Here is an 11,734-nt window from a genome sequence, read left to right as displayed (position 1 = left end):
TGGTGCTCTCACCTTCCCTGGAGATCTTCAAGAGGAGACTGGACGGGCACCTGGCTGGGGTCTTATGACCCCTGCCACCCCCAGTGCTCCTTCCTGCCCATGGCAGGGGGTCGGACTCAATGATCTGTCTAGGTCCCTTCCCACTCAGTGATTCTATGATTCTACATTTCCCACTCCCACCTGCACTAGAGAGAGAAGAGTCCTGACGGCATGCCCCTGGCCAGCCTGTCCCGGACCCTTGCTCACTACTTCCAGTGGTGCGGACCAGAATGGCAGTCTTTGCACCTACTGTACAACAGGGAAGCAGGACAGGGCCCAGAGCCCTTGTCTGAGAAGCATTTCATGTCAGCAAGGGCTGCAGTACAGCAGCTGCAGGAGCTGCTGGCGGCAGCAGTCGTTCAGCAGCTGGGACAAGCTGGTCACCCTTGCTCTGTGACGTTTTCCTTGTTACAAGCCTGTGGGGCTGAAAGCCTCTTCCTGTCATTCAGGTGCCTGGCACAGGTCTGAGAGTGGCAGAGACAGGTACAGCATCATTACTGAGGGGAGGGCGCACTGATAAGGAATGAGGCATGGTGGGTAGCCTGTAGCAGGGAAGGAAATGCCTGGACTGCCATAGCTTCTCCTCTCCCCTGCCTCTCTAACAGCCCCTGAAATGTCTGGCTTTACCAACCCCTCTGCTAATGGAGTAGAGTAAACATTTAGGTCCCAGCAAGCATGCCACCTTTCTGTGCATGTTCAGCAAAGCAGCAAGCATGACAGCTAAAGAGCCAATGCGTTCCTCACAGGACAGAAACCAATAAAACATCTCGGCAGATCCGGGACACCCAGTATTGATCTGTGCACTGCTGATGGCTGACCAGGAACTGCCTCTCTCTAGCTTATTTCTCTTCAAGAACATTAGCAGCATTTCACGGCAGCTGCCACACAGTGGCCATGGACACCTGCAGCATTGCTTTCTAGGAACAGACTGTGCTAAGTTTCTTTTTACTGGAGCCATGTATCTTGCTAGCAGGGCTACAATGATAGACAGCATGGTGCTGCTAGAGAAAGGAAGGGCAAGCAAGATCTGAGGGAAGATAAAAGCATCCGTCAGCTTGTGCACTCAGTGCCATGCCTCGAGGAGCTAATGTTCCTCAACACAGGGCACATCTACACACGAGCATTTACTGCACAGTAACAGAAATTTCTGTACAGTATGGGCACACATCTACACATGCACGTCCATACTGTGCGGCAAATACGGCAACTTATGCTGACTTGAGCATAAATTTGATACTTGCATGATGCAGGTATCAAATTTACAACCAATTACTTACGGAGCAGTAATGCACATGTAGATGCCTTACTGCTCAGTAACACTGTGTGTGTGGACTGACTTGGGGCTAACTTTAGGCCCAAGTCAGTCCATACACAGCATTAATGCGCTTTGATGCCTGCACATGTAGACGCCAGCCTATTCCCACTTACTGCACAGTAAATTTAAGCTGGCATAAATGTACATGTAGACACTCCCACCCAGTCTCAGCATGGAGCTTTGTTTCCCCAGCTCTTTGTCTGCTGAAGAGTTAACAGTCTCCAGTTGTTGCTGTCGGCAGCCCCTCATGGTTGAGGATGATCACTTCCACGGGTCAAGTAAAGGGTTGTAGATGAGTCCACTGATGGCTAAGGCCAATCCTAGAGCCACAGACTCTCTGGCAGATGCCACAGGTGGTGGTTAAAGGGAGGGTTGGACCATGGATTTCTTAGTCTTGTTTCTTTTCCTTCTGTTTCTGTAATTTTTCTGCCTCCAGGGTGAGATGGTTTTCTTCAAAGTAAGATGTAGCTTCTTGCACAAGGCATCACCATATACACCTGTCCCAGGCTAGTTTTTCCCAATTTGTGGTGTGAATGCCACACTTCTCAATGTTTACCTTAAGGGTGTCCTTGAAGCATTTCCTCTTGCTCCCGTGTGTCCTTTCTCCTTGGCTGAGTTGGGAGTAGAGTAGTTATTTTTGTAAATGCACATCAGACGTGCACACAGTGCCCCATCCACTGCTGCTGATGTTGAATAATCAACACTTCCATACTGGCAGTGTTAGTGTCAGTGAGGACACTGGCATTTGTATGATGAACCTCCCACTTTATGCCAAAGGTCTTTCCAAGATAGTGCTGGTGATGGCGTTCTGGCCTTTTAGGATGTCACCCAAGCTTCGCAGCTGTAGAGAAGAGTGGGGGTTATGATAGCCTTATGTAGTAGGACCTTTGTTTGAGCCCTAATGTGATCATTGAACACATGATGATAGTCTTCCAAAGGTCGAGCTGGCACATCGGATCTGATTCTGCATCTCCTCATCCATGTTGGCTTTCTTTGAGAGATGGCTGCCAAAGTCTGCAAAGTGTCCAGCACTCTCCAGCTCCTGTCTGTCAGCGAGGATCTTTGTTGGGGGAGTTGATTGGCACAGACCAGGCTTATGAAGCACCTTTGTTTTTCTGATATTAAGAGTCAGTCCCAGACACTGGTAGGCTTGGCACTGGTATGCCATTTGTAGGTCCTCTTCCTTATGCTCAACAGCAGCACAATTATCATCGTATTGAAGTTCCACAATCAAGATCAATGTAACTTTGGTTTTGGCCTGGAGGTGAGAGATTGAAAAGGTTCCCATCCATCTTGTACTTGATGACAAATGCCTGTGCCACACGATCATGGATGACCATCCTGATGACCACAAGAAAGACAGAAAACAGTATTGGTGCAATCATGCAGACCTGCCTGGCTCCAGTTTGAAGGGCAAAGTGCTCCATAGTGGAGCAATTGCATAGGATGGAGGCAGTCATCTGGTCATGAAGGAGTCTTAGGATGGTGATACATTTCCATGGGCAGCCAAACTTCAATAAGATCTTCCATGGAGCTTCATGGTTAACAGAGTTGAAAGCTGTGGTCAGATTGATAATGGCCATGCACAGTTCCTGGTGTTGTTCCTGGCATTTTTCCTGGATCTGCTAAGCTACAAAAATCATGTCCATCATGCCTCTTGATGGTATGAAGCCACATTAAGATGCAGAAAGGATTTTCTCAGCAAGAGGGAGCAGTCAGTTCAGCAGAATTCAAGTGAGGATCTTGCCAGCAATGGAGAGGAGGGCTGTATTTCGATAGTTTCCATGGTCAGACCTAGCTCCCTTTTTAAAAATGGTGACAATACTGGCATTCCCTAGGTCAGTGGGAATGTCCTCAGTGTCCCATCCAGATTTTAAGAAACTGTGTGGAGCCTGTTGGTCATCGTTTCTCCACTGACTTCGATGACCTCAGCTGGTGTGTCGTCAGGGCCAGATGCGTTGCTGTTCTTCATCTGTCTTATTACCGGGTGGACTTCTTCAGAGGTTAGCGGACTGGCAAGTACTTCCCTTCCTGGATGCTACAGGTTGGGTTTAATGGTTTCATCAGTCACCATTGTTTCTCAGTTCAGGAGTCTTTGGTAGTGCTTCTTGCAGCAGTTTTTGATGGACTTGTCTTTGAGGAGTATACTGAGTGTAAGGGGTGGCAGTGTGAGGGGCAGCTCACACTCCTGTGGGTTTTCCAGACAGGTATAAGAGTGCACAGGATTTGGTCTAGGCATGAAATGTAGCTGGAGATCTGCCCACAGAGCAGGGCATTATTGAGCCCAAGTTCCTACTCATTACCTCCTCAGAAACTGGTCATGGCTGAGCTTGCAAGTTTATTGTCTTATGGTGGTTTGTACCCATGCAGCTACTGGGCAGCCAGTGCCTGGCTCTGGACTACTGATGAGGGGCAGTGGGGTCTGGGGGACCAAGTATGGGGGTGTCAGGGCTCCTGGCTCCTAATTCTAGCTCCAGCACTGACTCACTGTGAAACACATGCCAAGTCCCTGCCTCAGTTTACCCACCTGTCAAAGGGAGCAATGGTCCTGTGACCAGGAAGTACACTATGGCCTTTAACAGAAGATGCTATTTCAGCATGAACCAAAGGGAGGAAGGAAGTATGGGAGCTGTGGAGATAAAATCTTCACAATCTGGGCCACAGCAGCTGTGGTCAGGTAGGAGTGGTTGGTTTGCCTCTGTCATGACTAACCCCTGCAGACACATCTGCTGCTGGCCATGGCATGGGCATGGCCCTTGGCGTACAGTGAGACCTCTGGGTAGGGGTGGAAGGAATCAGTTCTTGCTTTGTGCTATGCCCTCTGCAGAGGCAGCAGTGAAGCTGGTATGCATTAAGTGTGCTCCGCAATAGCTTTCGAGGTCCCATCCCCCGTTTTGGGGACTGTCTGAATATTGTGTGGGGGTGGCGGTGATGGAGTAGGAGCGAACTGGGCATACCTCTGTAGTTACCTCCTTTCCTTCTGCAGACAGCTCGATCCTGGGCATGGACATTGACCTGCAGACTCTCAAGAATGACGTGGTCAGCTTGGAGACCTTCTTCAAAACCTGGCTGCATGACCACGGCACAGACCGCGAGCAGCTCCTCCTCCTCCTCCCTGCAGCAGGCACTGCTCACTGCGCTGCCCCCAGGACCAGCCTAGGTATTTCTCTCTCTCTCCCCCTCTCAGCTGTGGCTGTGGAGTCTCGACCCCAGGGTGTCTCTACTGGGGTGTCTCTGCCTGGGGCTTGGGTGCCACTAATGCAGCACCTGTGACTGAACAGGGCTGTCTGTTTGCAGTGCTCCATTTCCAGGTGCACGGGGGAAGTTCCTGTCTGGGCGTATGGGTCACGGGTCTGATTCTCAATCACACTGTGACTCCTTTCTGCTCCTACCATGGAAGCATGCCTGGCAGTAGGTGTGCTGGACATTTTTCCTCCCTAGGTGCAGCCCATTGCATTTCTCCTTGTTAAATCACATTCTATTGTTTTCTGCCCATTTGTCCAACCTGTCCAGGTCTGCCTGTAGTTGTTCCCTGCCTTCTGGTGTGTCCACTTCTCCCCACAGTTTTGTATCATCTGCAAACTTGGACAGAGTACACTTCACTCCCTTATCCAAGTCACAGATGAACACATTGAAGAGTATCAGTCCAAGGACCGAGGCCTGCGGGACCCCACTGCCCACTCCCTTCCAGGTCGACACCGACCCGTCCACCACCACACTCTGGGTACGACCCTCTAGCCAATTTGCCACCCACTGGACTGTGTAATCATCCAAGTCACAGCCTCTTAACTTGTTCACCAGTATGGGGTGGGATACCGTATTGAAGGCCTTCCTGAAGTCTAAGTAAACAATATTTACCCCTACTCCTGCATCCAGGTGTTTTGTAACCTGGTCATAAAAAGACACTAGATTAGTTAGGCATGATCTACCTGCTACGAACCCATGCTGGTTTCCCCTCAGCATAATTTTTCCTGCTGGACTTTCACATATATGAGCCTTAATAATCTTTTCAAAGACTTTACCAAGGATGGAGGTGAGACTGACTGGCCTGTAGTTGCCCGGATCCTCCTTCCTCCCTTCCTTGAATATAGGGACCACGCTGGCCCTTTTCTAGTCCTCCAATTCCCTCAATTTGCTCTTCAGATTGAGACAGGCCTGGGAGAGAGAAGGCGGCTGGGGCCCTGAGTCAGGGGTGCCTTGGCCCCAGCCTGTGGCTCATCGGAGCCTTTCTTTTCTTTTTTGTGCCCCATTTTCCTCTCTCTCCTCTTCATAGTATGTGTGAAGTGCGACATTCAGGAAAGGATCCTCAGCCCGGCCTTGCTCCCCCAGGCAGCCAACATCACCATGAGGATGGACGACCTGAGCACACCCCTGCAGCTGGCAGCCGGTCCATCCGCCTCGCCGTACAGGCTCAGGGCCATCAAGTAGGTGTCTGCGTGAGGGCTTGGGAGGCCTGGCGAGCTGCTGACCTCTTCCTCCTGCCCTGGTTCAGCCAGGAGATGGGAGTGTCACAGCAGCCTGCCAAGGACCTGGTGCCAGCAGGGGCAGGAGCAGCAAGCCATGGGCTCCCACCCACCATGGGAAGCCCCTACTGCCCACCCCCATAGGCTGCAGGCTCCATCACATATCTGCTCAGAGCCTGGGGGAGGTCATGTTGCTGCAGAGTCTAGGGCACTCAGCACCCATGTCTGGAGGGTATGGGGCAAGCATCTCCCTGGGATGGGAGGTGCTGCACTGATGTTGGCAGCATCAGGAGGCAGCTGCAGTGCTCAAAGGGACCAGGGTGAGCACCGACACATTCACTGCACCACTGCATGCAGCTGCAATGACACAGGCCAGCTCAGCAAGGTGCTGCAGCACAGCAGCAGTTAGAGTCCAGAGAGACAAACTTGTGCAAGCCCCTGCATGCGCTCCCCCAGGACCCTGCCTCCTAGAGCCACACTGGGCAGGTGCCAACATCTCTTGCCTACTGCTGTTTGAGTGTTAAGCCAATCATTAGGTCAAGACTCCTCCATTTTCCTAGTAGGCTTTCCCACCCTGGTGAGAAAACGCAGTTAGCTTCTGGTTGTCAGCGCAGCGTAGGGAGCTTTGGGGTCTCCCGGTCCCACCCAGCAGCCAGGTGTCAGCTCCCATGGGGTTAGGTCTGTGCAGTATGTTGTTGACTTGTCACGGTGGCTGACTGTCACAGCTGAAGGAGACAAACAGCGCTCATTTTCTCAGACTTGACTCAGAAGTGCAGTTCTCCTTCCTGTCAGGTGTTCACTCTGGTTCTGAAAATAAGAGCTAATAATGGCAGTCATAGAGACATCCTCCCAATCTCTCTCTGCATCCTCTTCTGTGGCTTTGTCACAGCTGGGATTTTTATTTCGTTAATGAGCAGCTTGGTTGGTCACCGTGATGCAGTCTCCACTGTTTTCTTCAGGTAGCAAAGATGAGTGAAAAGGCATTTAGCAGGTCTGCAAGTTCCAAATACTGACTATGGGACCATTTCAACCCCCCCGGCTCTGAGCATGCAGATTATTGAGGGTCACTGCAGATGCCAGACCACTGGGGAGGAGGCACCAGCTGTTTTGCAGTCCACAGCACTGCACCAGAGCTCAGGGCAGAAAGCGAGGGCTTGTGATCCAAGGGGAACCACTCAGCAAAGCGTGTGGCTGCCTGCGTGGGGAGTGTGCCAGGACCCCGGGGCTGAGCTGAATTGCATGCAACACATCTGGGGCCTAATGAGGGGCAAGTGCTAATGTCTCAGGCAAAGGGGGATTCCCAGGAAGCCTGCCATAGGGGACAAAAAACAGCAATGAGGGGAGGGACAAGCCCTGCACCCCTTTATGCAGCAGCTTGGATTCACTTAGGGTCGGGGGTGGATTCATAGATTTCATGGATTTCATAGACATTAGGGCTGGAAGGGACCTCGAAGATCATCAAGTCTAGCCCCCTGTCACAGGGGCAGGAAGTCAGCTGGGGTCAGAGGATCCCAGCAAGATAAACATCCAAACATTTCTTGAATGAGTCCAGAGTAGGTGCCTGCGCCACTTCTGGAGGGAGTCTATTCCAGGCCTTGGGGGCTTGAACAGTAAAGATGTTCTGCCTTATGTCCAACCTAAAATGGTCTTTGCAAAGTTTGTGACCACTGGACTTTGTCATCCCTTGGGGTGCTCTGGGGAACAGGCGTTCCCCCAGATCCTGATGCACACCCCTTATGTACTGATAGGCAGCTACCAGGTCCCCCCTCAGCCTGCAGTTCTGCAGGCTGAAGAGTCCCATGGCTCCCAGCCTCTCATCGTAAGGCCTGTTCTCCTGACCTCTGATCATGCGTGTGGCTCTCCTCAGGACTCTCTCTGGAGCCCAGAACTGGATGCAGTACTCCAGCTGCGGCCTCACCAAGGCTGAGTACAGCGGGAGGATGACATTCTGGGTCTTGTTCAAGATGCATCGGTAGATGCAAGCTAGAGTTTTGTTTGCTTTTCCAGCTGCGGTATCGCCTTGGTGGCTGATGTTCATCTTGTCAATCACAACCCCCAAGTCATCCTCCTGCGCAGGGTGGAGTCAGGCACAGGCAGTTTGGCTCCCACTCCCTGCTGGCCCCTGGTGAGTGCCTGAGGCCGTGGCTTTCTTGTGCCATGGTCTTGAACTTGGCCCTTGGGCACGGTCTTTCTTTCCTGACAGGGCTCTGAAACGTGAGGGGGTCTGTGAGTCCATGCTGTATGGGCTGCCCTTTATCATCAAGCCGACGAGCTGCTGGCAGCTGGACTGGGATGAGCTGGAGATGAACCAGCACCACTTCCACGCACTGTGTCACAGCCTGCTGGTGAGTGCCAGTGAGGCCTTAGCTGGCTGGGCTCAGGTGAGGTCTGGGGAGAAATGGCCTGGCCTGCCTCTCGAAAGCTGTCCCATGGACCAGCAGCTTTGGTGCAGTCCCAGGCTCCAGCTGCACCCAGGTCTTTCAGCAGAGTTCCTGCAGCACAGGGGAGCGGGGAAGGGGCCTCTCAGTCAAGCAGATGGTGGCCTAACAAGGTGCGATCTGAACCAAGCCCCACGCAATTCTGGGCTCTCAGGAGAGGACCATACACCTCTGAACCAGCTGGACCTGGTCGAGCTGCCACTGACTCTTCCTCTGGGACGTGGGCACCCTCCCCAGTCAGAGCTCCTCCTGGGCATCCTCCTGTGGACACCGCTGCTTAGCCCTCCAAATGCCGGGGGATCGGCCAAGCTTTTTCCGCAGGACTGTGGGCTCTGTGGGTTCCTAGCTTGTCCCTCTGGGGCAGCACAGCAGGAAGGGCCTTGGCCAGGGGCAGGCTGGGCTGGCTAAGGTAGGTCTCTCTGCCCCCTGCCATCTGTGAGGGAGGGAGAGGAGAGGGCCTGGGTACATGAACAAGGCACTGAGTGGCTGCAGTAGTTTACCCCACTATCCTGGAAAGGCAAGCCAGCTCACATTTGCCATGGGCTAAAAGCAGGCACTGGGCAGGTAGCACAGAATAGCTGATGCCCTGTGCATTGTATCTGTGCATGCAGTAGCTTGTTGGTGTGCCTGTGTCCACAGCCCCAGGTCCACACAGGCACGACGCGAACAGTCACATTGCCCAGAGGAGCGTTAGGCTGAACAGGGGAAGGGTCTCACTTGTGCTGCTCCCTGGGGTCAAGCTCTGCAGCTGGGGTCTACAGCCAGGATGGGGACAGGCCTGCTGGGTGTGGGGGGAGCACACCATCCTGGTGCTTGTAGCTGTGGGTCCAAAGCCATGGGTGCTCCCAAAAGGAGTGATTGCCAACTTGGTACCAGGTCAAACCCAAGGGCATGTTTTGTGGCCCCTTCCACCACTTCAAGGAGTGCTGTGCAGGTACTGGTCTGTCTCTGAAATGGCCACGTGCCCTTGGGATGGAGCTCCTCATCTGCCCCTCAGGGGTTGTCCGTGTAGCAGATTGGGCAGAGCCTCAACCCCATGCCCTGCTTGGCCCTTCTCCACCCAGCTGATGAGTGGTCCCTGGCCCATGCCCCAGGACCTGTCCCTCTGCCATGTGCTGCCCACCAGCCCGCCCGCCCTGCTCACCCTGCGGATCCTGCATCTGAAGCCCCTGCTCTGTGGGCCATGGGCAGGGGTAGGGCAGTGGAGTGGCCTACTGAGATTCCTGCCCCAGAGCCCAGTGGCCTCGCAGGACCCGGCACTGGTGGGAGGGGCTGGCCTGTTGCAGCTTTGCAGATGGTGCCACTTCTGGCTCCTGTTTCCAGAAATGGGACTGGATGCTCCTGGCCGAACATGAGCCGCAGAGTGCAAGCCCCAGTTGGAGCATCGTGGCAACCTCCTACTATGCCGTCATCCCCTCCGACTCCTCCACACTGCTGCTCAGAGCTATCGCGGTCAGAGAGCTCCTGCTGCCCTGCGTGTTCCCAGCCCTCAATGCTGAGCTACCCGAGGCCGCAATGAGCACCATTGAGGCAAGTTGGGGGTCTGCACATGGGGCTGGGGAGCCAGTAGCAGACTTGCTTTTGTGCAGGCGGTCCAGGCTGCTGTCTTTCCTCATCAGGTGCCCAGAAGTCCGAGCTTTGTTTTTCCCTGCCCTGCTCCAAACAGGCAGGGAAGCCCCGGTCCTGCCCGCAGAGCCTGGCTCCTGAGCAAACCAGGAATAGTGTGCGTCAGGGCAGCCAGGGGTGGCCGAAGAATGTCCTAGGCTTTCTCCAAGCACCAGCCTGAGCCACACAATGACCCTGGGGTGGAGGAAGCCTGGCCAAGAGCACTGGGGAGGGGCAGAGCAGGACCTGGCCCTGCAGGGTCCCCACCCAGCCCAAGACAGCAGCTAGTCCTGTCCCCACCAGGCATCATCCAGACAGGAGAGGAGGAGCAGAGCACAGGCAGATGGCCTGGAGCAGCATGTCCTGAGGGCCAAATGCTGAGGTCCCCTATGGGGCTTGTTGCTAAGCCAGAGGTGCAGGTGCCTCATCCTCCCTGGCAGCAGAGACCTGGCCTGAGCTGTCTTCTCACAGGGCTGTGGCTGCTCCAGGGGCATCGCAGGGCTGCAGGTCTCCCTGCCCCAGGAGCAACCACTTCAGGCAAGGACAGCCAGGCACAGCATGGTGGGCACAGGCCTGCCAGGTGCAGCAGGGGGACACCACTCAGGTGCTCATACCTGCAAGTCTGAAGCCTGGGGTGGAGAAAGGATGAGCTTGTGGCAGGGAGGGCAAGAAGGTGCTGCCAGCGATGGCAAAGGCGGCAAGGGTGGGAAGATGGGAGGGCAGGAGGGTCCAGGCGTGGTTGTCAGCAGAGATGGATCAGCACCTGACAAGGGAGAAAGGCATCATGGCTGATAAGGGAGGCTGGGACGGTGCTCCAGGAGACCACGTCTGCTATAGCATTGCAGGTGGCCAGCAACACCACTGGTGCCAGGTGGGCGAGGGAGCAGCCATGGGTTGCAGGGTAGTAGGATGGGGTAGGAGCACGGGAATGCGGCCTCTGGGGCCAGTGCATCTGGCACCCCCATGTCTGCCCAGTGCTCTCTTGGGGAGGGAGCTCAAGCCACGGGCACTGCCCTGTACCAACCAGGCCCGGTCTGATCCACCCTGCACAGAGCGCCCTGAGCAGCCTGGAGCTGGAGCCCATCTACAATCCACTCCGCGTGAGGAGCAACCTCTACAAGCAGCTGCGGGGTGAGCTGTCCCGGCCCCTGCACTGGCAGCTGGCTCAGCACCGCTCCAGGGAGCGACACCCGCCCAGACAGGTATGGCACAGCTCTTGCCTGCTGGCTGCCCGGTGCCACCTGCTCCTGACGTGTCCCGGGCACGGAGCTGGGCCCAGAGGCAGTCAGCATCCTCCCTTCTGCGACTGGGGACACTGAAGCGGTCAGGAAGGGGTGATGGGGGGAGCATGGAGGTCTCAGCAGAGACTGTCAGAGCCTGAAAAGGGAGAAGATGCCAGCACCCTCATGCCGCTAAGCAGTGCTGCTGGAGTGGGGGGCAGAGGCCATGAGCTGCTGAGGTTGCAGGCAGCTTTGTCCTTGCGCTCACTTTGCCTCCCTGCATTACAGCCCCCGAGCCGGCAGCCCCCCAGCAAGGCCAGGGCCACAGTGGCACCCCTGCCGATGGCGGTCCCTGTGCCCAAAGTGCTGCGCACATCCGTGGCCAGGAAGGACCCCTGTGAGTTCTCCCTCTTCTCTGATGAGGATGACCAGGCCTAAGCGCCGCTTGCAGCCCCCCCCCCGCCTCCAGCAACCGGGGCTTGGGCTGTGCCGGGCCCCAGGCCTGCTGGAGCCACGTGGGCCGGCGCAGGAAGTGGTCAGGCCAGTGCCGGAGCTGCTCTTCCCCGGGTGCTTCCCACCACCAGTTCCCTTGTTGCTGTTCTGCTTGGTTGTTAGTTACCGAGTCCATCTGCAGGAAGCTGCTACCTGTGAGAC

The 11,734-nt window shown here is 55.1% G+C and overlaps 1 protein-coding gene across 1 annotated transcript; it reads left to right on the top strand.

Moving 5' to 3' along the window:
- Positions 1 to 3,922: 3,922 nt before the first annotated feature.
- M1AP (meiosis 1 associated protein) lies at positions 3,923 to 11,728 on the top strand. Its single transcript, XM_019556438.1, has 7 exons — positions 3,923 to 4,031; positions 4,341 to 4,514; positions 5,628 to 5,778; positions 8,021 to 8,162; positions 9,579 to 9,785; positions 10,913 to 11,062; positions 11,369 to 11,728. Exons 1-7 carry the CDS (start codon positions 3,923 to 3,925, stop codon positions 11,516 to 11,518), a joined length of 1,083 nt encoding a protein of 360 aa, XP_019411983.1. The 3' UTR covers positions 11,519 to 11,728.
- Positions 11,729 to 11,734: the final 6 nt, after the last annotated feature.

Source organism: Crocodylus porosus, unplaced genomic scaffold (genome assembly GCF_001723895.1).
Source record: "Crocodylus porosus isolate Cpor-Errol unplaced genomic scaffold, CroPor_comp1, whole genome shotgun sequence".
Taxonomy (NCBI): domain Eukaryota; kingdom Metazoa; phylum Chordata; order Crocodylia; family Crocodylidae; genus Crocodylus; species Crocodylus porosus.
Note: the sequence above shows the minus strand (reverse complement) of the source record. Positions and strands in the feature narration are given on the sequence as shown.

Excerpts from the sequence above, each read along its gene's own strand:
- M1AP (XM_019556438.1), top strand. The coding sequence starts at position 3,923 with ATGGCCTTTAACAGAAGATGCTATTTCAGCATGAACCAAAGGGAGGAA. Across the intron at positions 4,515-5,627 it reads TGCCCCCAGGACCAGCCTAG|TATGTGTGAAGTGCGACATT; the intron begins GTATTTCTCTCT and ends TCCTCTTCATAG. Across the intron at positions 11,063-11,368 it reads AGCGACACCCGCCCAGACAG|CCCCCGAGCCGGCAGCCCCC; the intron begins GTATGGCACAGC and ends CCTGCATTACAG.